This window comes from Homarus americanus, unplaced genomic scaffold (assembly GCF_018991925.1).
Source record: "Homarus americanus isolate GMGI-L3 unplaced genomic scaffold, GMGI_Hamer_2.0 scaffold23598, whole genome shotgun sequence".
In the NCBI taxonomy this organism is placed as follows: domain Eukaryota; kingdom Metazoa; phylum Arthropoda; class Malacostraca; order Decapoda; family Nephropidae; genus Homarus; species Homarus americanus.
This window is the reverse complement of record NW_024731054.1, coordinates 1,264,995-1,290,314: the sequence shown is the minus strand read 5'-3', so window position 1 is coordinate 1,290,314 and position 25,320 is coordinate 1,264,995. Positions and strand designations below refer to the sequence as shown.

At 41.1% G+C, this 25,320-nt stretch overlaps 1 protein-coding gene across 3 annotated transcripts in view; it reads left to right on the top strand.

Moving 5' to 3' along the window:
* Window positions 1-25,320, top strand: part of LOC121867474 (titin-like) — a 106,166-nt gene that overhangs the window by 53,608 nt on the left and 27,238 nt on the right. For all 3 annotated transcript variants that reach the window (XM_042367410.1, XM_042367411.1, XM_042367409.1), the window contains exons 2-8: window positions 18,566-18,654; window positions 19,690-19,851; window positions 21,078-21,209; window positions 22,012-22,254; window positions 23,232-23,375; window positions 23,761-23,957; window positions 24,358-24,745. In XM_042367410.1, coding sequence (XP_042223344.1) covers window positions 18,566-18,654; window positions 19,690-19,851; window positions 21,078-21,209; window positions 22,012-22,254; window positions 23,232-23,375; window positions 23,761-23,957; window positions 24,358-24,745 — 1,355 coding nt within the window. The remainder of the gene's footprint in view (window positions 1-18,565; window positions 18,655-19,689; window positions 19,852-21,077; window positions 21,210-22,011; window positions 22,255-23,231; window positions 23,376-23,760; window positions 23,958-24,357; window positions 24,746-25,320) is intronic.

Below are 25,320 nucleotides of genomic sequence, written 5' to 3'. Positions count from 1 at the left end.
TTGGTTAGGTTAGGTTAGGTTTGGTTTGGTTTGGTTAGGTTAGGTTAGGTTTGGTTAGGTTAGGTTAGATTAGGTTAGGCTTGGTTTGGTTATGTTAGGTTAGGTTAGGTTTGGTTTGGTTTGGTTAGGTTATGTTAATCTTCACGTGATCCATGAGGTTTAAGGTTTATGTGGGTTAAACTGGGGCGCCTAACCAAAATATGCCAAATAATATCACTATATTTTTCCTCTTTCTCCATTCTTATTGTACCTCTTCCTCCTCTTCCTCCTACTCCTCCTCTTCCTCTTCTTTTTCCTCCTACTCTTTCTCCTTCATTCTTTTTGTATCTTCCCCTCTTCCTCATTCATCGTGTTCTTTTCTGCCTCTTCCTTTTATTCTTCTTCTTCCTTTACTCTCGTCTGTCTCTCTACCGTCTCTTCCCCTCTCTCCCTCCTCCCCCTCCCCTCTTTCCCTCCTCCCTCTTCCCTCTCCCTCCTCCCTCTCTCTCCCTCCTCCCTCCCCCCTCTCTCTCCCTCAACTACGTTTCTGATAGGAAGTTAAATTGAGTCTCACTACCAAGTAAAAGTGAGAGTCTTCCTCAGTCCTACGCAGACCTGTTTTATGAATGGCGGGGCTCTGTGTGTGTGTGTGTGTGTGTGTGTGTGTGTGTGTGTGTGTGTGTGTGTTGTGTGATATTAGGGAGGAGGTTTGTTTACATGGGGTCAAGTGTGATTTATTATGAGAACACACACGTACGTACGTTTATGCCTTTCGAACGCCACCTGACGACACCTTCAGCAACCAAATTTGTACTCCCGGGAACCATCACACGTCAAACCTCCGTCGTCTCTCTCTCTCTCTCTCTCTCTCTCTCTCTCTCTCTCTCTCTCTCGTTTCTGTGGGTTTTTTAAGGCAGAACATCCCTAACCCAACCCGACTCGACCCAACCTGACCTGACTCAAACTGATTTAACTCAAGTGGTTCCATAATTCCTTAATGCATGAGTCACGAAGGCAAGCATAAACTAAGCATGCTTCACCTTGTACAGGATGTAAGGGGGTGCCCAAAAAACTAGCTCTCTCGCGGGGCAAATTAATAATAAGGGATAAATCAGGGTAAATATACTCATGTCTTCTCCTGTAATGGGATATAAATAGAGTAGGTTAGGTCAGGTTAGGTCAGGTTAGGTTAGGTCAGGTTAGGTCAGGTTAGGTTAGGTTAGGTTAGGTTAGGTCAGGGTAGGTTAGGTTAGGTTAAGTTAGGTTAGATTATTTTCTGTGTTTATTTATGCCTTTGATAAATTATGTATCGTATGAGAGTATTGTGGTCTTATCTGTTACAGGGGCCTTGAATACTACTAGTAATGTACATACTGCTCCCTCCTTCCCTCCTTCCCTCCCTCCTTCCTTCCTTCCCGTGTTAAAAGCTGAAAACTACCCTCCTCCTCCCTCCCTTCCTTTACTTACTTTCAATTCAATTCAACTCCTCCACACGTCCCTCCCTCCCTTCACCTACTCCTCCACTCCACACGTCCCTCCCTCCCCCCTCCGCCTACTCCCCCACTCCCCACGCCCCTCCCTCCACCTACTCCGCTCTACAGACACAGGGACACACAGCCTCGGGGACGTCAGTCAGTATTCTAATAGGCCAAAGCGGCTTTACTGACTACTGTTAACGACGTGCACATGAGCTGATGTTATCCTTGCGTACACGATGTTATCCTTGCGTAAATGATGTTATCCTTGCGTACACGATGTTATCCTTGCGTACACGATGTTATCCTTGCGTAAATGATGTTATCCTTGCGTACACGATGATAAACAGATAGTGTGTGTGTGTGTGTGTGTGTGTGTGTGTGTGTTGCATTTATGTGTATTAACGTTATACGGGTTAGTGGAGAGAAAGAGGGGGGAGGGGAGAAAAGAGAGAGAGAGAGAGATTTCCTACTAATAAGTGATAAATTATGGAACTTGAGGTTAAGGGACTCGCGTTAGGGCCTCGTATGTGAGTCATTAAGATACACAGTCACAACCCTTAAGAGGAAAGACCTGACTTACGAACTTTTCAGAATCCAGGATGGGCGGAGACTCAGGGTGACTCACAGATGTCTGGTCAAATGGGCCCCTGTCCTAAGCGGCCTCAAAGTTAGCTAGTTCAGTTATTTAGTATTTGGGGCCCAGTACTAATAGGCCCCAACTATTTTGTATTGGGGCCAGTCTTATTGAGGGTTAACTGTAATAGGTACCAGTCCTTTTGCATTCCAATTTAAATGGTTTGTTGAGGTATTTTAGGATTGCTGCCCATTTGACGTCGAATCCACTGCTAACGATGGTGACCCGCGGCTTGGTGAGTCAGTCCTCGAACCTCACATAAGAATGAAGTAAACTGCAGTCTGCCCATTAGTCCACACTGGGCAGTACACCCAACCCCTATCGCTCATATATCCATCCAACCTATGTATTTGAAGCTATCCAGGTGATGTTTGGTAATTTGTTTCATTCATTCACTACTGTATTTCCAAGCCAATATTTACCTATCTCGCTCCAAAATCTAAATTTGTCTAATATAATACCGTTGTTACGAGTTCGCTTCGCCTCACCTGGGCTGTTTTCTCCCGTCACCTGCAGGTAAAGGGAGCCGGCCGGGACCAGGTGGGGCAACATTGGTGCCTCTGATTGACTTTGCCATTCACTCACGCCTCACCTTGGGTATGATAATCTCTCTCTCTCTCTCTCTCTCTCTCTCTCTCTCTCTCTCTCTCTCTCTCTCTCTCTCTCTCTCTCTCTCTCTCTCTCTCTCTCTCACTATAACTGAGGTGTAGTTGGGAATTTTTTCTTATTTATTTTTTATTATTATTTATTTATTTATATTTAATTGAATCTTGGTAAGGGAATGCATCTTGACATTACACTGTGTTGATGTTTATCCTGAAATTAGGTTAGGTTGGGTTAGGTTAGGTTAGGTTAGGTTAGGTTAGGTTAGGTTGGGTTAGGTTAGGTTAAGTGAGTTTAGGAGGAATCTTTTGTATGAACTTTTGAAAATCTTAGTTCAGGTGTTTGTGTTGCTCGGAGTGGTAACATGGTAACAACACAACACAGTGGATGAACGTACATACAAACAACATACATACATACATACATATACATACATACATACATACATACAACACAAGCTCCACCAGTCTACTTTTTTTCACTACAAGTTTAATTTTAAAAGTTTTATTTAGTATTTTATTATAATTATTCCTCGCACGATGAAGCTTGGTGTTGGGGCCATATAGAAATAGGTCCGTCTGTCCGTCAATCCGTCTGTTAGTCCGTCAATCCATCCGTCCGTCAATCCGTCCTACTTTGTTTACCGTATCATAACCTAACCTAACCCAACAACCATCTCAGTTATGTAAGTTTGTATATAGTTTAGTGATAAAGAGGCGCCTATCGCTAAAATGGACAACACTCGGATATCAATGTTAATGACGATAGCAGCAGAGGTGTTGGGTTTAATAGCGAGCGAGCAGCGAGGTAATAACGAGCTAGCAGCCTGGTGTAGTTATTAAGGTAAGTGTCCGTATGTGTGTGTGTGTGTGTGTGTGTGTGTGTGTGTGTCTACTGGAAGACTCTATCATTATGGCTAGGTAGAAAGTCTCACCTTTAGGAACGAGAATTAATTAATTTACCTGTAATGAAAATGTTATTAAAAATCAGTACAGTGTTTATATGGATGGTGGTTAGGTTAGGGTAAGTTAGGCTAGCGTTAGGTTAGGTTAGGTTAGGGTAAGTTAGGCTAGCGTTAGGTTAGGTTAGGTTAGGTTCTAGGAATGTTAACCTGGAATTTGCTTTATTTGCTCTAGTTTCTCTCGATGTCTGGCGGTTTTAAAGAGAGAGAGAGGGAGAGAGGCAGGGGGGAGGTACAATGGACAGTCTCTCTGTTTGTATTGTTAGTGTTTAGTAAAGTACACTCTAGCCTCACATCTATATGCAGGGTGTTAGAGGAAAGAAGTGTGTGACGCGCCTAGGGAGAAGGGTGCACCGAGGCAGGGAATGTTTACGTCGGTTACTGGGGGCATTGTGGGTCACGTTAAAGAGGCTGCAGTCACTGGTTGGTTGTCTCACCTTTGACGTCGAGAGCAACAGTGTCAAGTCCCCTTCAGTGTGGTAACCCTGTCTGGCCTTTCACCTAACCTAACCTAACCTAACCTAACCCTGTCTGGCCTTTCACCTAACCTAACCTAGCCCTGTCTGACCTTTCACCTAACCTAACCCTGTCTGACCTTTCACCTAACCTAACCTTGTCTAGCCTTTCACCTAACCTAACCCAACCCTATCTGACCTTTCACCTAACATGACCTAACCTTAACCATTGACCCATTACTCAGTCGTCCATCCATTCCAACAGTGTGGTGAAAAAAATATTCGTAGATGTAAACAGAGTGAGACTGATTTAGTAGTTACTCTTGAAAATGGTTTATAATTATTTGCATTATCTTTATCTTTCTACGATGGTTAGGTTAGGTTTGATTAATTAGCATTAGGGTGTTTAATCATCAAGTAAAATAAACTGTAGTGTTAATCTTTATTTGATCCAATTACGATAATGTTTTGTTTTTTTTGGAGTCATAAACAATATAAAATTTCAAGTGTGTTTATATCTAACACACACACACACACACACACACACACACACACACACACACACACACACACACACACACACACACACACATACATACATACATACTACATACACACACACACACACACACACACACACACACACACTGAATAATAAACAAAAAAATCCTACCTAATCACCAGAATTCTATCATCTTATTGACTAAATTCTTTACCTGGGGAATTAACTGTGTGATTATTGATATACTATAGACACATATAATAGACCTTGCTGAGGTGGACTGCCCCGGTGTGTACAGAAGCAGGTATAGTCAACAAACACAAGCTCTGAGCCGTGAAAGTTGCCTGCATCGTCTGCTTCTCTCGTAAAGGGCAGTCGTGTATATCGCTTCCTTAAGTAAAAATTGTTACCAAAATACTAGTATTATTTTAATTAGTAAACTGAAAAAAATGAGTAGGTTTTTTTGTGAGTGATATGATAACCCAATAGGTGTATGTGTGGTAGGGAGAGGGGATGGATGTGTAGTTTGAAGGAGGGAGAGATGGATGTGTAGTTTGAGGGAGGGACAGATGGATGTGTAGTTTGAGGGAGAGAGATGAACGCACCACCACCAACACTGGGTGAGGGAGAGAAGGTGTCATTGGTCTGGTAGTGTTGTGGTTTACGTCTTAAATTGTCAAGGCGGCGAGGGACCATAGTGGGGATTTATGGCTCCCTGAATAATTATGCTGGTGGGGGATTCTTGGTGAGGATGGTAGGGAGTGTGGTAGGGATTTATGGCTCCCTGATTAATTGTACAGGTAGGAAGAAGGGATGGGGTGGTGGTGGTAGGGATTTTAGTCTTTTGCCTCCCTATAGTGTGTGTCAGGGTGTGTAGTGTGAGACGGAGGAGGGAGGGTGTGTAGAGGTGAGGGAGATAGGGAGTGTAGTGTGAAGGGAGAGAGGGTGAGGTGAGGGGGAAGGGGAGGTAAGGGTGTGGAAGTGAGGGAGGGGCGTAGAGGTGAGGGAGAGTGGGAGGGCGTGGAGGTGAGGGAGAGAGGGAGGCAGGGAGAGGTAGGGTGGGGGAGAGGGGTAGTGAGGGAGAGAGGGAGGGGCGTGGAGGTGAGGGAGAGGTAGGGTGGGAGGTGGGGGAGAGAGGGGGGTAGTATGAGGGAGAGAGGGTGTAGGAAGTGAGAGAGTGGTGGAGGTGAGGGAGAGAGGGAGGGCGTGGAGGTGAGGGAGAGGTAGGGGTGTGGAGGTGGGGGAGAGGGGGGTGGTATGAGGGAGAGAGGTGTAGAAGTGAGAGAGGGTGTGGAGGTGAGGGAGAGAGGGAGGGCGTGGAGGTGAGGGGAGAGGGAGGGTGGAGGTGAGGGAGAGGGGGTGTAGTGTGAGGGAGAGAGGAGGGCGTGGTGTGAGGGAGAGAGGGAGGGTGAGGAGGTGGGGGAGAGAGGGGGGTAGCATGAGGAGAGAGGGTGTAGAAGTGAGAGAGGGTGTGGAGGTGAGGGAGAGAGGGAGGCGTGGAGGTGAGGGAGAGGGGGGCGTGGAGGTGAGGGAGAGGGGTGTAGTGTGAGGGAGAGAGGGACGGGCGTGTTGTGTGAGGGAGAGAGAAGGGTGTGGAGGTGAGGGAGGGGAAGTGAAAGGTGAGGGGAGGCATAATGAAGCATCACACTGCCTTGAGCAATGAGGAGAGACAGTGTTGTGAGGGAGGAGGGGGGGCGGGGGCGGCTCAGGGAGGGGTTATGTGCGCACGTATGTATGACTGTGGCGAGGGACCGTGTTGACGTGCACACATGTACGTACGTTCATGTGTGCACTTGAGTGTGCCATCGGGCTTGCAGCTACTCTGCCCTCCCACACCCTCAACTTGGCTACCCAAATTTCAAACTCCCCCAAGTCGACCTTTGCTTATAGAGGCGCCTTGGTGGGGTTGTGGTGGCGCTGTGGGTGTTTATAAGGTCTCTGTGGTTGACGTGGTTGGGTGTGATAAAGGACAGGTTGTTGGGGGTGTGGTGAGCGGCGGCAAGGGGTCCGGGAGGTGCTATTGATTGGTGCCGTAACGTGGAGCTCTCCAACCCGCGCCAGGTGGAATGTGACTTGCCAACCTGATACTCACATCCTTCTCTACCTCCCACAACTCTACCTCTCTCACTCACTCACGCACTCACTCACTCACTCACTCACTCACTCACAACAACAATCCCCCCAACATGTAGAGTATGTAACGTTGTCTGGGTGGTGACCTAACAGTAGCTGCTAGGTTCACTTGGTGTATATACTGTACTGGTGACACACAAGGTACTGTCTCGGGCTCACCAGAGAACATGGTCCCAGTGTTTCTTTTTTTTCTGGGTACATCTTGTCTGAAAGAGAGGAGAGGCGGGTCATATTTACACATATTCCACTCGTGTGTGTGTGGGTGGGTGTGTGTGTGTGGGTGGGTGTGTGTGTGTGTGTGGGTGTGGGTGTGGGTGTGTGCCCCTTTCCATGGCTCTGAACATTTTTTAATCTATTTGTGTTCTGGTATTTTCGTGTATTGAGGGAAGGGGAGGAAAGATCGGGTTGACGTGAGGGAAAGGTTACAGTTGGTCGCTTTAAAATTCTATAGAACACGGACCCTGACTGTGTTTATGTCTATAATTCTTAATCTTAACACCTCTGAGTACTTTGTAGAAGCTACTTAACTGTATCTATGACGTAAAGTATTATTTGGTGTACGTGTGGGGCGGCTTGCTGAGGTATGATAATGGAGCATAAAGCGAGCGCTGGCAACTGAGCGAAGGCAGGGAGGGTAAGGTGGAGACTAGTCGCGTCTCCGTTACATTCGGTAACTTACTGGGGGAGGGGACGGTGGGGCGCCGCGGCTCCTGCTTCAGCTGCCGCTACCCTGCCTCCTCCGTTTCCTCTTCCTCCTTCCTCAGTCATTAGTGCTGGTGTTCCTACTGTTGTCGCCCCTGCTGGTACATCTGCCTCGCCTACCGCTGGTATTATTAACGTGTAACTGAACGAATATTGATATTAGTGTTAAGAACATGACCACGATATGTGTTGCCGGAGATGTATACTTTTAACACAACATCAGCGACTTAGTTTTATCATTAGCGAAGAGTTTGTGGTGTAGAGGCTGCGGAAAGTGTTAACAGGAAGATGGTTTAGTTTTCTGGCGCCATTAATATCGACATAATGGTGGTGGTGGTAGAGGGTGTGGGTAACCTAGTGTTTTATCACCTTCTTACTGAGTATAATATAGTGCGTTTCTAAAAGATGTATATATATATAGAGAGAGAGACCCGTGTGTGACATATTGTCTTACCTAAAATACATTGTTATTAAAATGAAATACTGTAGCGGTATGAATTTTTTAAAAATATCTTGCCATAAAAAATAATAAAATATATATCTTGCGTTCTGTTACTGACATATTACACTGGTATAGTGATGTAATAATGGTTGTCATGGTGTTATAATAGAAGTGATGGTGTTATAATGGATGTGATGGTGTTATGATGGTTGTCATGGTGTTATAATAGAAGTGATGGTGTTATAATGGAAGTGATGGTGTTATAATGGAAGTGATGGTGTTATAATGGATGTGATGGTGTTATGATGGTTGTCATGGTGTTATAATAGAAGTGATGGTGTTATAATGGAAGTGATGGTGTTATAATGGATGTGATGGTGTTATAATGGATGTAATGGTGTTATGATGGTTGTCATGGTGTTATAATAGAAGTGATGGTGTTATAATGGAAGTGATGGTGTTATAATGGAAGTGATGGAGTTATAATGGATGTGATGGTGTTATAATGGAAGTGATGGTGTTATAATGGATGTGATGGGAGAATTAAGTTGCTTATACACTATACTTAGGCTTGGTACGTGTTACAGGAAGCGTTACAGTATTCATTAATGTGTTACAGATGTGTTACTATTATGTGGTATGGGAATGATCTGATAATGCTGTTACTACCATGATTGTTACAGGAATGGTGTCATGATGGTGTTATATTGGTGTGATATTTTTTTTTACAATATGGTGCCCTGTTTTAGTGTTGTAAGTACATAATATCCTTGGAATGGTGACAGTGATGTAGTGGTGTTCGTAAAATTTCATAATCGAATTTTTTTTTGTGGTTGGCCAAAAATTTGGAATATAATTAATTTTTTTGCCATCCACAAAAGAAAATAGATTATGAAATGTTAATTTGCTGTTCGAAAATTTTATCGTGGTGTTCGAACATTTCTCTTATGTTCGAAATTCCTTAATATTAGAATTGATCTGTACGATATTTGTGATGATAATGATAATAGTGATCGAAATGCTATGTACTGATGTTCGAAATACCGTAGCCACTATTTCAAAGGTCATATTGAGAAAATCATAGTTCTGATGCTGTACTGTTGAGGAAATCACAGTTAAAGTGTTAAGAAAACCATAGTTAAAGTGTTAAGAAAATCACAGAAAACCATAGTTAAAGTGTTAAGAAAATCACAGAAAACCATAGTTAAAGTGTTAAGAAAATCACAGTTAAAGTGTTAAGAAAATCACAGTTAAAGTGTTAAGAAAATCATAGTTAAAGTGTTAAGAAAACCACAGGTAAAGTGTTAAGAAAATCACAGTTAAAGTGTTAAGAAAATCACAGTTAAAGTTTTAAGAAAAGTATAGTTAAAGTGTTAAGAAAATCACAGTTAAAGTGTTAAGAAAATCACAGTTAAAGTGTTAAGAAAATCATAGTTAAAGTGTTAAGAAAACCACAGGTAAAGTGTTAAGAAAATCACAGTTAAAGTGTTAAGAAAATCATAGTTAAAGTGTTAAGAAAACCACAGGTAAAGTGTTAAGAAAACCACAGGTAAAGTGTTAAACAATCATAGTTAAAGTGTGAAAACAATAGTTGAAGTGTTAAAAAAATCAATTAAAGTGTTAAGAAAACCATAGTTAAAGTGTTAAGAAAATCACAGTTAAAGTGTTAAGAAAACCATATTTAAAGTGTTAAGAAATCACAGTTAAAGTGTTAAGAAAATCACAGTTAAAGTGTTAAGAAAATCACAGTTAAAGTTTTAAGAAAAGTATAGTTAAAGTGTTAAGAAAATCACAGTTAAAGTGTTAAGAAAATCACAGTTAAAGTGTTAAGAAAATCATAGTTAAAGTGTTAAGAAAATCATAGTTAAAGTGTTAAGAAAATCACAGTTAAAGTTTTAAGAAAAGCATAGTTAAAGTGTTAAGAAAATCATAGTTAAAGTGTTAAGAAAATCACAGTTAAAGTTTTAAGAAAAGCATAGTTAAAGTGTTAAGAAAATCACAGTTAAAGTGTTAAGAAAATCACAGTTTAAGTTTTAAGAAAATCATAGTTAAAGTGTTAAGAAAATCACAGTTAAAGTGTTAAGAAAATCACAGTTTAAGTTTTAAGAAAAGCATAGTTAAAGTGTTAAGAAAATCATAGTTAAAGTGTTAAGAAAATCACAGTTAAAGTGTTAAGAAAATCACAGTTTAAGTTTTAAGAAAATCATAGTTAAAGTGTTAAGAAAATCACAGTTAAAGTGTTAAGAAAATCACAGTTTAAGTGTTAAGAAAATCACAGTTAAAGTGTTAAGAAAATCATAGTTAAAGTGTTAAGAAAATCACAGTTAAAGTGTTAAGAAAATCACAGTTAAAGTGTTAAGAAAATCATAGTTAAAATGTTAAGAAAATCATAGTTAAAGTGTTAAGAAAATCACAGTTAAAGTGTTAAGAAAATCACAGTTAAAGTGTTAAGAAAATCACAGTTAAAGTGTTAAGAAAATCACAGTTAAAGTGTTAAGAAAATCACAGTTAAAGTGTTAAGAAAATCACAGTTAAAGTGTCAAGAATTACAGTTACAGTGTTAAGAATATCATATTACTTTAAGGTCTTTGAGACAGTGTTTATGTTCTTTGTTGATGAGATGGACCACAGTGGGGCTAAGGGACCATTAGTGTAAATATAATGCCGTCTTGTTTATGTTGGTGTCGTGACAGAGTTATGGTGAAATTAGTCTTGTGGTATTGTAGGTGTGGTGGTGGTGGTGGTAGTATTGTAAGTGTTGTGATAGTGGTGGTGTTGTGGTAGTGGTGGTATAATGTAGAATTGTTAGTTACGATACTGTACAGTAGATGTTGTCTTGGTAGGAGGTGTCTGAATGTGTGTCGTGGTACCATATCTTTAAAGACTACACTACAGTACAGTATATACTCACATAAACAAATATTATTACCATTACTGTATATATATGTAAACCTTATTATATATAGATAGGTATTTTATATGACGGTATATAGAGGTATATTATTGCCCTCGGTATATGAAGGAGGTGTTGTATGGTGTCACTGTATTACTATATAACACAGTGCTGCGTGTATGATCATCTCTCACATACTTTAATACAATTTAAATACAACGTGGTAGACTATAATGGGTGATGAAAGTTTGTGTTTGGTAAATTGTTTGGATTTTTATATTTTTATGGTGAAAGTTTAGAAAGTTTGAGAAGTTTTTAGTAGCCGAGGTTAGTGTTGTTTAATTTAGGAAGTTTGAGTGTGTGTGTGTGTGTTTATATTATAAATACCTGTTATTAAGCTCCAGACAGACAGGTGTGGTGGTTATGGGGTGAGAGAGACAGGTGTGGAGGGTATGGAGTGAGAGAGACAGGTGTGGAAGGTATGGGGTGAGAGAGACAGGTGTGGGAGGTGTGGAGGGGGGGGGAGCAGGAGGAGGCAGCCCCATGTGGGTTCACTCAAGCGAAACATCATTACTACCACAACCACCACCAGTTCCTCCTCTACCACCACCACCTCTACCACTACCACAACCACCACCAGTTCCTCCTCTACCACCACCACCTCTACCACCACTGACCTTCCTTTATGTTTATCAGGGGAATCGGCGACCGCTGTTCCTTACCCCACTCAGTTACTGTTCCTTACCCACACCCAGCTGCTGTTCCTTACCCACTCCCAGTTACTGTTCCTTACCCCACTCTCAGTTACTGTTCCTTACCCCACACCCAGTCACTGTTCCTTGTCCCACACCCAGTTACTGTTCCTTACCCCACACCCAGTTACTGTTCCTTACCCACACTCCCAGTTATTGTTCCTTACCCCACACCCAGTTACTGTTCCTTACCCACACCCAGTTACTGTTCCTTACCCACACCCAGCTGTTGACGTGCTCAGTGAACTTATCCATTTAGGTCGAGTCATAGTGTAATTTTGCCGCCATTTTGACTATCAGTCAGAGGAAATGTTATCACTCACGATTATGTAAAAAAAAACTCCCTAACTCTACTGGGGAGATTAGGTTAAGTTAGGTTAGTGTATTGTGGTTAATCTTAAAGTGAAATAAGCTGGGGGTTAATCTTCATGTGACCCAAACTGAATTATATTAGATAAAAATTGCTCCACACCTTTATTATACTGTCAAGAGAAGGTTAATATATAGCTGCAGGTGTGGAATGTTTGGAGAGAGGTTTGTTGCCACCTACCAGCTGATATATGTTAATTATACTTATACATGATGGATCGGTGTGTATATGTTACGTCACAGTCAGTCAGATATGTTGATTTATATGTTACGTCATGAGAATTGGTGACGTCACGTGTATGTTTATGTTTTTTTTTTAGTTTTGTCACATGAACGATGGTTACGTCATATGCTGTAGCTTCTTGACTCATTAGTCTCAACAAGAACACGGACAGTAATAGCGTTAGATTGCTTCACATACCGCAAGAGTTATGTTTAGTTGCCATTAGAGAACCAGAACAGGATTGCTTCACATACGACAAATGTAGTTCACTTTTCCGTCGTCAGTGGGCGTGTTGTTGCAGGGTTCCCACACATCACCCCAGTTAGATACGTAAAGAATTAATGTTAGAAAAGATTCCTAAGTAGGTGTCTCTACCCTATTGAGGCGAGGAGAGTTATTTTAGCGTAGGGGGTATGTGTAGTGAGGATGTGGTAGGAGAGAGAGAGAGAGTTCTTACAGCTGTCATGGGAGAAGCGCCTCAGAGGTATGGTGGTGATGTAGGTCAGGAATGTAGCAGGGCCAGGTCTGGTTTGTTTACTAACATTATCACCACACCTACAGTACACGTCCACAGCTCTCGGTCACACACACACACACACACCAGCTGACTGAAGATTATTTTATCCACTCAGTAAGTCATGAAGTTCTTTTACGGATGTGTGATGGATTTATACTTACCTTAAAGTTTTAGGGTAGGGAAGGGATATTATAATTACTTTGACCTATTGTAGAAACCCTAGTACCCCTTAAATATGTTACCTTTTTAATTAATCTCACCTATGGGAGTTGAGTTACGGCGCCCATCTGGTGAGAGGGGATTAATGTATTTACGCTAATGTTTATTTCACCTGTAGTGATTTTTTTTCTAGTATGGATGACACTAGTGATTTAAATTAGTGTGTATTTTTCCCAGGATGTGTTACACCTTTTTAAAGCGTAAATGTAGTGATGGTTAGTAGAGTAGTGAAGAATTGTGAAAAGTGAATAAATGTGAAGAGAAAACACTTGTGAATCGTAATGAAGAATTGTGATAATTTTTGAAGGCCTGTTTGGATAGTAAAAAATATGAATAGTGAAAATTTGGAGGAAAAATAATAAATTTAAAGTAGTAAAGAATGACGAAGAATTATGGAAAATGATGAAACCCTGTGAATAGTGAAGAGTAGTATAACTAATACACTCACCATAAAAAGAACGCCACTACAAGCACACAAGACCAGCTATCGCGTTCGTCTGGCGTTACACCCTTACAAAAAAAAAGATATACAATACTAAGTGGAAGAGAACCCCAGGCTGTGTTTGTTGTTGCTGGTGTTGACTGAACCAGGATATTAGGCTAAACCAGTCGGGGAAACCTGCCCATCACACGACCACTACCAAGGGGAAGGAGTTCTTAAGTTCACGTAGAGGAAGGGGTTCTCAAGGCCACGTAGATGAAGGGGTTTTCAAGGCCACGTAGAGGAAGGGGTTCTCAAGGCCACGTAGATGAAGGGGTTCTCAAGGCCACGTAGATGAAGGGGTTCTCAAGGCCACGTAGATGAAGCTGTTCTCAAGGCCACGTAGAGGAAGGGGCAAGCGAGAGGACGTGTGTGTTTCCCCGTAATGTTAAAGGAACTGACAATAACAGGATGGTGGGGCAGCGATATAGTGGAGATCAAAGGCCACCACACTACTGAGGTAAAGGAGAACAGTGTGTGTGTGTGTTGTAAGTGGCTAACCCCTGCCTGCCTGTTCCTCACTCTTACGCACATACGACACAGCTTGCATACGAATGTGCTTTATTAGCCTTTAAAGCTCTCTCTCTCTCTCTCTCTCTCTCTCTCTCTCTCTCTCTCTCTCTCTCTCTCTCTCTCTCTCTCTCTCTCTCTCTCTCTCTCTCTCTCAGTATGCCTTAGTATATGGATAATATAGAGACAGTGGTGTAAGCAGACAGACACACACACAAGGCTACGAAAGTCTTAATATTTTGATACCCATAAGTGATAAAAGTCACTTGCTTGGTCTTGGTAATAAAACCCATTGACTGGTGATGTAGCAGAACTCACGTTGATAAATGGTCAGATAAGAGAGGCTATAAACAGGCATCTTAGAGTTTGTGTATATTTTGTGTTGTGGTTATCTGTTCTAAAAGGTCATTCATTGTATCGAGGTGTTTTGTAAATATGGGGTTATGTTTACAGAGTGGCGTGGGGGGATGGGGGGTTAAGTTAGAGTGTGTGATGGTGTAGTACTCTCTTTAATGTTTGTTATCTTGTGGTTGTGTTTACTAATCTCTCTCTCTCTCTCTCTCTCTCTCTCTCTCTCTCTCTCTCTCTCTCTCTCTCTCTCTCTCTCTCTCTCACACACACACACACACACACACACACACATTAAAGGCCTGTCTTGTTGTGTGTTTACTTGAAAGAGTGTGTGTGTGTGTGTGTGTAGTGTCGAGGGTGACTTGACTGCCTTTATTAAAGTCATTCATTGTGAAGCGGTGTTTACAAACATGAGGTAAGTTGCCTCCTAACACATCGACTATGGTTCTGTCATCCAATTGTTTTGTTCGTGTGGTTGTTTATGTAAATTATGTGTCGTATATATGTGTGAGGGAGAGATAGTGATGGCCCAGGTGTGTGTGAAGGAGTATTATAATATTATTTAATGTGGTTGTGTTTACAAACTTAGTGATGGTGAGTTTGTGGGTAGAGGGGGGAGGTGTGTGTAGGAAGGTGAGGGCCAGGTGTGTGTGTGTGGGGAGGTGAGGGCCAGGTGTGTGTGTGTGTAGGAAGGTGAGGGCCAGGTGTGTGTGTGTGTGTGGAAGGCGAGGCCAAGTGTGTGTGTGTGTGTGGAGGGTGGGGCCAGGTGTGTGTGTGGAGGTGGGGCCAGGTGTGTGTGTGTGTGTGTGGGGAAGGTGAGGCCAGGTGTGTGTGTGTGTGGGAGGAGGCAGGGAGCCAAGTGTGTGTGTGTGTGTGGGAAGGTGAGGGCCGGGTGTGTGTGTGTGTGTGTGGGAAGGTGGGGGCCAGGTGTGTGTGTGTGTGTGGGAAGGTGGGGGCCAGGTGTGTGTGTGTGGGAAGGCAGGGGCCAGGAGTGTGTGTGTGTGTGTGTAGGAAGGTGAGGGCCAGGTGTGTGTGTGTAGGAAGGTGAGGGCCAGGTGTGTGTGTGTGTGGTTCCAGCCAGGTGCACGCGGCGAGAATAATAATACCTTCAAGCTGGTGTCTTAGATGACAGGACCCAGCTGACAGGGGTGTGGATGTTGAGAGGGCCGCATTCTATACCACTTGACAGCTCCGCCCGGGGTGTTTAGAGGCAGTAATGGAGAACACAAACACGTCCACAAGGATGATGGTGTGATGTACCGAGGTTACTGCCTGGGCGGGGAGGGGTGCTGTAAACACAAACATCAATGGGCTTTGTAAACATTTGGTACACAGTCATCATTACTATATTAGGTGTGTGTGTGTGTGTGTGTGTGTGTGTGTGTGTGTGTGTGTGTGTGTGTGTGTCTGTGTGTGTGTGTGTGTGTGTGTGTGTGTGTGTGTGTGTGTGTGTGTGTGTGTGTGGAGAAGCTGTTGAGGATGATAATTTACCTATGCCTGTACCAGATGTTCTCGAAGGTGTTTTGATAATTTTCATTACTATTTTATTTTGTTTATAATGAGAATGAAATCAGTATACAGGTAATTGTTTGTGAAGGTCGCCTCCCAACAGGTGACCGTGACCCTTGCCGTGTGTGGGTCATACTTGCTGACTCATCTACAGGTCACTCACTACCTCCTCAGTGCTCGTGTTCACTGTAGTGTGACTAACTGCATTATATTGTATTAACGATTACCGATACAACTCACAACACTTGTCTTGAGATCACTGAAGTGGTTTGGGATCATCTTGGTTAGGTTAGGTTACGTCTCTGATCTGCTGGGTGTACAAGGGGAAGGTTTTGGTTGCTTGGTCATTGTCTTACCTGCCCGACATACTAATGAACGTAGTGTACATCTTCCTGCCAGCGGCCCCGACTCGTCTCGTACTACCTGCCCTGGCCCACGATTTTGTCAAGGTCAACGGGGTAAAGACTGGCCTCTCTTATGGCACCGTCAGTCTCCAGCGGTCATATGGATAGATATTAGTTATATGACCACCTGAAGATTAGACACCCAGCTTATTTCACCTAACCCAGACAATGTTAAGTTGTTTAATCAATTGCTGACACAAGTTGATGGTCTAACCTTCATGTGATCTTAATAAACATACGTGACTGTGCTCGGGAGACGCGGTAGTTAATGGTGATAAATAGTAAAGTAAACTGCTGCCACAGTGTAAGTCATCAAGACCTTGTACATACATATGTATTATTCCCCGCGGGGAGGCTGGTGTGCCTGCCTCTCCTTCACCCCCTGACCCTGTAAGGATACTCGCCGTGGCTGGTGTTAATGCTCGCCGTCATTGAGCTCAGAATTGTTTTCGTTAAACGCCTCAGTGTTGGCCTGACAGCAACAAGATTTCATCACTGAAATTTAACGCCTGCATTAAAGTTGCATTTTGGGAAGAAAAATTGTAATTATATTTCATATATCTTTAAAGCAGGTTTTTGTGGCATTATGTTGCAGTAAATAGAATTCCTGGGAAAAAAACTTGTGTCTGCAAGAAATATATTGAAATTACTTTTTACTTTCAACTTTAGACTTATTTATTATTTTTCCCCTGCAGTATTTTGGTGAGTATGTTACGTGTTTTAATGTGTCTTAAGGGATGTTTTGAATCACCAAAATATGCATAATGGTACACAAATAACACTGAGACTATTTTAAGTTAAAGTTAACGTGAGGTTAGGTTAGGTCAGATCAGGTCAGGTTGGAATATATTAGGCTCAGGGGGTTAAAGTTCGCCAAGTTCATCATTGCTTACTGACAATTTAAGAAACTCTAGAAGAAGAAAAATGGTGTTATGAGACTTATGGGAGTACATAATGCTAGTGAAGCTGTTTACGAGGGTGGCGGCTCAGGGGGCAAGATCCAGAAATATTGTGTACGTGTTGGCCTCACTGTCCTCTGTGTGTCTGAGCCTACTGCTTGCTTGGATGTTGTCGAATATAACCAAAGACAACACAACACTATGACTATTCCTCGCCACGGTAACTTGAGAGAGAGAGAGAGAGATTGTTGTTGACACTGGGTGAGAACATGACACTAATGTTCAGTGAAAGTATTCGTATTTGTGTTTATTTATTTGTTTTAGGATGCAGGTAGTAGTAGGTTGTTCCATCTCCTTGGCAGAATAATAATCCAACGAAAGGTTCTATATCATCAAGCGTGACGTGACGTATAGTGTAGCCCTTAAAAGAATTATTCTAGGGGTTTAAACGTGACGTGTTATCTCCTTAACCCGCCTAAATAATGTTTATATGTATAGGGTTCAATTTGGAGTTTGAGAAATGACTTGATACTGATTTTTGGCCGCACCAACGCTACGCCAGGCTGTGTCGTGGTGGGCCGTATCTCTTGATCTGCCCAGTGCTTTAGTGGTAATTTACTGTGGTTATGTTCACCAAACCACACATCAACTACAATGAGTCCTAAAATGTGAATTAATTGTGTCGTTACGTGCTGTTTAAGGCTTCTGTATAACAACTGCTTCTCAAAAATGGCCAGACATGGAAAACTCGGATCTTGCACTGATAAAAATTTTTGGCTCGTCGGGTCTGGGAGTCGATCAGTCGTGTGTTAAGTTTGACTATTAGCTTCTCCCCGTCCTGTCAACCACCTGACTGTGATATATTACTTTTTAATGTTGTGTGTAGATTATATAGAAAAACACAGCAAAACAAATGATGATAGAAATAAAGTGTCCAGAAAAATAATTCTAGAGGCGAGGTCAGTAGCTTACGTAAATACGAAGAGTTGTAGATGGCGAGGAGCCAAGAACAAGGGTTAAGATCCGTGACGTCATGTGGGAGGGGGAGCAGTTTTAGTGACGTCACAAGTTATATGCCCTCCCTCCCCCCCGACCACAGATCCTCCCAGGATGGCCGTCGCCGCCACCCAGACACGGCCGGTGCTGAGGAAGGAAACGCATACCAAGACAAAGACCCCATTTATATTGTCTGAACATTTTCCTTCATATCCTTTGATGTTTCTTATTTTGGTTGTCTATGACACGACCAGGAGGCTCTGAAGTGTTATATCTACGAGAATGTTTCTGTTTATGTATTGTATCATTAAATATTTTAAAATTAATTGCTGGGCATTGGAAGTTTTCAGCTGAGCACACTTTCTGGTATAAAAGACAAACGCTACGATAGATAAGTGCGTCTATATGAGTGTATCAATGTTCATGTTTAGGAAGTCAAGCCAGATACAACAGCCGCTACTTTTAAATGTCTTCCTGAGTATTATATTTTTGTAGTGATTTATTACAGATATTTGTTGGTGTCATAATCTAACAAAATATTTATTCCTTGCAGATATCCAGTCATGGTGGGAGCTACCGAGTATTGCCCACTTCTGCTCACTCTTCAGGGCCGCGTTCGATCTTCTTGACTTCGATATCGAGGTGGGCAGCCAGACCTGTCTTACACTACTGCAGCACCAGCCACCAGCGCTCTCTCTCCCCCCTCCCTGCTCCACCCCACACAGTAGCAGCCAGACCTGTCTTACACTACTGCAGCACCAGCCACCAGCGCTCTCTCTCCCCCCTCCCTGCTCCACCCCACACAGTAGCGGCCCTACAGTACAGGGGTTGAGGGAGGTGGCCTTGGCTACTGTACCTACTCCCCCCACGACCCTTTCTTTCTAGCTGTCTATCTGTCCACCTTTTCTTCTAATTATCTAATTATCTACATATCTACCTTTCATTCTATCTATCTATCTTTCCTTCCTTCCTTCCTTCCTTCCTTCCTTCCTTCCTTCCTTCCTTCCTTCTATCTATCTTTTCTTGTCTACCTATCTATTTATATCTATTTATTTATCTATCTACCTTTCATTCTATCTATCTATCTATCTCAACCATCTACATTGCTAACTCCTGTACAGTATTTACCCAAATGGTGTTGATCACTACAGTATATACATAAAAGCCTTAATATCTCTACAGCTGCTACAAACTGTATACTATAAAGGGTGTCATTAGCGGCACTTACATTGTATGTTTAACCTGGCAGTTTAATTTGCACTTTATATGTTGGATTTGTGCCGATTGTCGAACCATGTTAACTATTTTTGGTGATCTGTTTAATATCTTAGTTTTCCCAACAACCTTGTACAATACATTGACAAAGTGTGAGCCTTTTCCCATGTATTCTTAGCAGGAAGGTTGTAACTTTTTAGTTTTTGAATGTGATGACTTTAGTCTCTGTACATTATTTGTTATATTTTTAATTTACCTTCTTCAGATAAATTGCACGACTGTACAGTGCAGTAGCTGTACTCTGTTTTTATATAAATTTTGCATTTTATTTTATCTTGATTTACATAGTCTTTGCAAGAAATCCCATAATATTGAAATGTACAGTATTTGCACTTTGAGATTACTGTACTGTAGGTGCTGTACTTGTATGGTACAGGTATTAATATTAATGTTGTGTTGCAGGAGTTAGAGGAAGCACTACTGACCGATGGGTTGGATGACACAGGGAGCCCACTGCTGGTGGAGCTGACAGTACGCCTGGTGCAGGGCTGTCTCCCGGGCAAAACAGTCAATGCCACCAATTATCAGAGTTACTTGAGGAAGCTCTTCAAACACAGATGTCAGGTAAGTAATGGACACATTCCATCTTCCGTAAGAGATATGTACAGTAGTCAGAGTAATCATCACAGTAACAAGTCAATCTCTTAATAAAACAAAAAGAAGAGATCAGTGAAAGAACCAATGTAGAATTAAACTCCAGGCCCAGGCCAGATGCCAGTTGACTGTAGGAAGTAGAGTAGACAATAAACTTTCAAAATGTTTATATCTCAATGGAATACTGTACTGGAAGGAATACAAGAGACTACATTGTAAGTACTAAAGCTTTAAGTTGTTAAAAAAGACTTAAAGTATGTTAGAGTACCAGTGCCAGATTTAGACCTGTGGAGGCCCATGGGCAGCCTCTTTGTGGAGGCCCCCTCATTATAACTACCCAAGAGGGTGGGGTGGCGAGTGAAGCCATATGCAGTTATATTGAGGAAATTAGAACATTGAGAAATTTTTAATTAACTGTATATTTATTGATAGTGTACAAATTCCCAATACACACACACACACAAAAGTAAGACATGACTGGAGTCATTCATGTGGTTTCAAGTCGATCAGCCCTGATATAGCTACTACTGCATATATGGAGGCCCCCAGATTGTGGAGGCCCCTGGGCAACTGCCCACTTTGCCCACTCCTGAATCCGGCCCTGTAGAGTACTGTAATAAGTGACACATATCAGAATGAATTAAAGAATTACTATCAGGTTAAATCATCTGGTATGCTATAAAGACATCGTACTGTGAAAGATGACAGATGTGTAAGAAGGAATAGTATAAGATGGTTATAAATAAGATTTAGTGAAATTGGTAATACAGTACAGCATATATTTTTCCACTTTATTCTTTTTACAGTACCAAGATACTGTCACTGTGTTTATTTGTCCATTGCTCAGCTTTATTAAAAACTGACCTGATCTCAGTGCTATCAGTGGGAAAACTTAAAAAGTTAGAATTATTTACATCCATCTACATGTCTTTATCTAATTACAAAACCAACTGTCTATTAGTTTACAAAAACTGGATACCACTTTAGACATAAACCAGGATACAGTACTGGCTTAGCTTGAACTGAGGTACAAACATCTTGGTGTTTAGAATACGTCGCCTCATGAGTCATGTCTGCCGTAACTTGTGTTCATCCCATATATATTGTACTGTCTAGTTTGCCTAACTTTGACTGCCTCATAAAACAATACTGTACCTCCCAGCAATAATATTGATATAAATTTACTTATATTCCAGGAGGATCCTACCAGAGAAAATTTATTTGTGGAGGGGGATATGAGATGGCTCCCCTTACGACGAAAAGTAGAAATCCTTCATGCCCTCTGTGACTTCAGATTAGAAGCTGAAGATGTTCTTGATCTCTTAAAAGTAAGTAATTCTGTGTCATTATACAAAAAAAATATATGTAATTATATTTTGTACAAAAAGGAGAAGTTACTTTATATGAAAAGAGGGAAAAATACTCATATAATTATCTTAAAAGCATTCCAATGAGAAGAGAAAATTTAAGTGTTTCTCTTGGCCAATTATAAAATTTTTGGCTTTAAACAAAGATTGGAATTTTGAGGACACATCTTTTATTAGCTATACAAAAGGGAAAGTCTCAAGTCTCCATTACAGTATACAAAGTAAGGGATTATTATTTGTTTAGAAACTTTTCATCAATTGTAGGGTTAATGTTGACATGGATATTATACTGTACTCGATATAAATTCTCTGGTTGGATTGCTGTATCCTTGGGTAACTTTCCTCAACATATACAGGTTAAAGTTCATATGATTACTTATGCCCTTTACTTGACATTTATAAGTCTCTTGAGAACATAATGTACAGATAGGAAGATCCTCAAATTAGTGTCTGTGATATAATATATATCTGGTAGAGTGAGCAACTTTTTGTCCATCCAAACCTTTCCCACTACTGGAACAGGATGGCTCTCATTCATGATTCTGTAACTGCAATAAAGGATGTGTTCTGTTGTATTGTTGCTTTACCACAATAAGGCCCTTGGATGTCTATTTGGTGTATCCTGTTGCTTCACACTGCCCAACACCACACATGCAGTTTACAGTTACCTTCTGCTAGAGTTGTCTGTGTTTGTATATTGCCACAAACAATTATAGGGTTATGTTAATCTGAACTTTAAAATTTGTTTTTTTCCATCTTGCAGAATTTAGAATCCGACAGTTTACGGGTGGAGCCTCTTGGGTACGATGACACTGGCTCCACTTACTGGTATTTTTACGGCACCCGACTCTATAGGGAAGACCACTCACTCTATCACCCACACAGACGGAAACCAAAGGATAAAGACAAAGAAAAAGAAGATAAAAGAAAAAAGAAACGGAAGAAAAAAGGCCACAAAAATGATGACACTGATGAGGAAGCAGACACACCAAAACCTGTTTGGCAGGTAAAACTTTATGACTGAATATCAGGCATATACTTTAATGACTTCCTCTCTCATGTAAGAAGTAGGAATTTTATTTTGTCTTTCCTCTCTACATGTGTGCATATACTTTACAGGTACTCACTCTCAAGCATTCCACCATCTACCATATATTAACACTTTCTCACCCATTTCAATATTTAATGATTATTATCAATGAAAACTCCTTTGGCTTGAAACTATAAAATGTTGTTCAAATTGTTTATATCTCATTTAGATAATAAGTGTGACAAATACAACAATACTTCCTGGTTCATTTAGTTGAGATTACAATGTTAGATATTCCCAATTTTAGATGCCATAGTTTACAGTCCAGGCAGCCATCTCAGAGACACAGGAAAGATCACTGTAATTAGGGTAATATTTTCAGGTATATATGATAATGAAACACTGGAGACACATTAATGGATTGAGGAAGATCTGATTGATATTTTATTCTTTCTTGTTAACATGTCGGATGTTAGATGACAGGATAACAAAAGAAGCATGACTCAGGATGAGGTAAAGGGGACTAGTCATTGGAAGGTGGCCAGCATCCAGGCAAAGGTAGGGTGGGGGGGTGTACAGTGTGAGGGAATTGTTGCCAGTCATATAGCTTATTTTATGAAGTAGATCTGTATGCAGTGCTTCTTCATACTGGCTTTACAAGGTGTTCCTGAGGGTGTGAGACATAGGAGACCTTGATAGATCAGTTAATGCTGAATAACCCTCAAAATAAACATCTTAAATTACCATTGTTAATTAAGGGTATTTAAATTATTTAGATGTAATATGTATGGTAAAAATTGAAAATTAGCAAATGTGGTACACTTGTGCATGGACATTAGGAATGCTGTACTGTACCCAAATTTGTAGACAGTACCAGTTAAGTTGATAATTATATGGTTGAATATTTAATCTTAACAAAGTGCAGGAACGTTTCATTTTATTTTTATTTACAGGTTCAGTGTTTCTCTGAGGAGGACTGGAACATTCTTGCAGAAAAGTTTGAGGACTGTGCATCCAAGCTGGAGCGTAGTTTGTTACAGACACTTCGAGAAGACTTCCTCCCAGAGATCCCACGGCTGTTCCAGGAGAAGGAGAAGGTGATTTTGACTCTTTAATAATGTTTGACAAAGGTCCATTCTGTCTTCATCTTTTCGGAACCACTGTATTTATTCATTAACATTAGTTTCCTGTTAACGTGACTAAATCTGGCCTGATTTGGATCTAATGTCATTATATGATTAGTAGTTGCAGTTTAAGATGGGTTCAGTGATATAGCTGGTACACCCATATGTAAGTACTGTAGGGTGTTACATTTGTCTCAATATTTTCTGTGTTGCCACAGTCATACTCTATCCGAGTGATACAGACCCTCGGGAGTATGTTGCATACAGCCATAAACCAATATTAGTAGCTAATCCTTGTTGTTATAGTGCTGGTATCCTTCTCGTTTTGTGTTTCATTTAATGGCTTTTATGTCAACAGATTCAAAGGAAGCGCATGATGGAGTTTGCTCCAAGAAGATCATCTGGGCGGGTACAAAAGTTAAAAGAGAAAAGAGAGGAGGAGGAGAAGAAGATGGCGATAGAAATTGTTGAGCAGGAAAAAAGAAGACAGTTGGAAGAAGAGAAAAGGAAGAAGAAGAAAGAGGAGGAATCTTTGGCAGCTGAAAAAACTGAAAAGTTGGTTTACTAACTGTAAAAGTTTTTCTTCTTATTCTTGCAAGGGTGGTTGTACCATTAACATGACAGAATCCCCCTTCACAGGAAGTCATTCATTAAGAAGAGATAATGGATATAGCTAGTCAGCTCTTTCAAAGGAAAATACAGTACAAATAGGAGTTGATAACTTGGGATATATTATCATCCATGAATTGATAAAGATGAGTAATTATTAAGAATAGTAACATATTGTTTTCATTAATATACTAAACATTCATGGAGAAACTACTTATATTCATATCCCGGGTACCATTTATAGTGTATCATATTATTCCATCATGCTTTGTGAATTAAAAAAAAATTATGAAGAAAGCTAAATGTTGCATGTTGTCATTCAAATCTTTTTTGTGTGTGTGTACAGGAAAAATGTGCGTGAAGTTCTGAAGGAAGAAGTGATACAGGAAAAATCATCACCGCCAAAAATTAACAAGTCGCCACGAGAGAGAAAGAGAAGTGAAGGTCATGATATTAAATGTAGAGAAAAAGAGAAAGTGGAAACAAAAGTTGAAGTGATTGAGATTACTGATCCATCAGATCATAACGAGGACTCTTGGGAGGAACCAGTGAGAAAAGTTAGAATGGGTCGACCAAGAAAGAATAGTACAGAAGAACCTGAGGAAAAAGTTAAAAGTGGGCGAGGAAGAAAGCCGGGCCGTGGGAGAAAGCCAGGAAGGAAACCCGGGTCACACAAACAGATTACAAGAGAAGAAGTCACGGATGATGAGGTTGAAGAGAGTACCAAGCCACAGGTTAGTCTCATTATAGCAATAAATCTATGAAAAAAGGACACTTGGCTGAAGACATGAAGAGCTTATGTATGGTAAGTAAAGCAGGTCATAGAAAAAGCTTTTAGTTTGAAATTAAATATTCTTAGAGGTAGTGAGAGTGATATTCAGTAATAACTGAAAAGCCTTTTTTGTGAGAAGCAAGGAGGGAGGAAGAAAACAACTTTTGTATAAAAAGAGTTAATTTTAAAATGTTCTATTTGGTTGCATTGATGAAACACCAAATCCAGGAGTGTTTCAGTTGCTTTCTCATCATTTCTATTATCTAATTAGGCAGAACCTGCTATTGCCCAGAGTCGTTTGACACCTGTGTGTCCATGCTCTTACAATCTGTCTCACTTTAAAAAACTGGTTTTCTGGCATCTTCGTGGTGTAGATTAATACAGTATAACCTTTTTTTTCTATATTTACAATTTCTTTCCGTTCTTTTTTTTTGCACCCCAGGCCCGTAGGGTCGTTTGACCTGTGCCCGGGTGGGCTAATTCCCGTAAAAAAAAAAAGGCATAGTGGAACATCTCATTATCCAGCTTGCTGCAGAG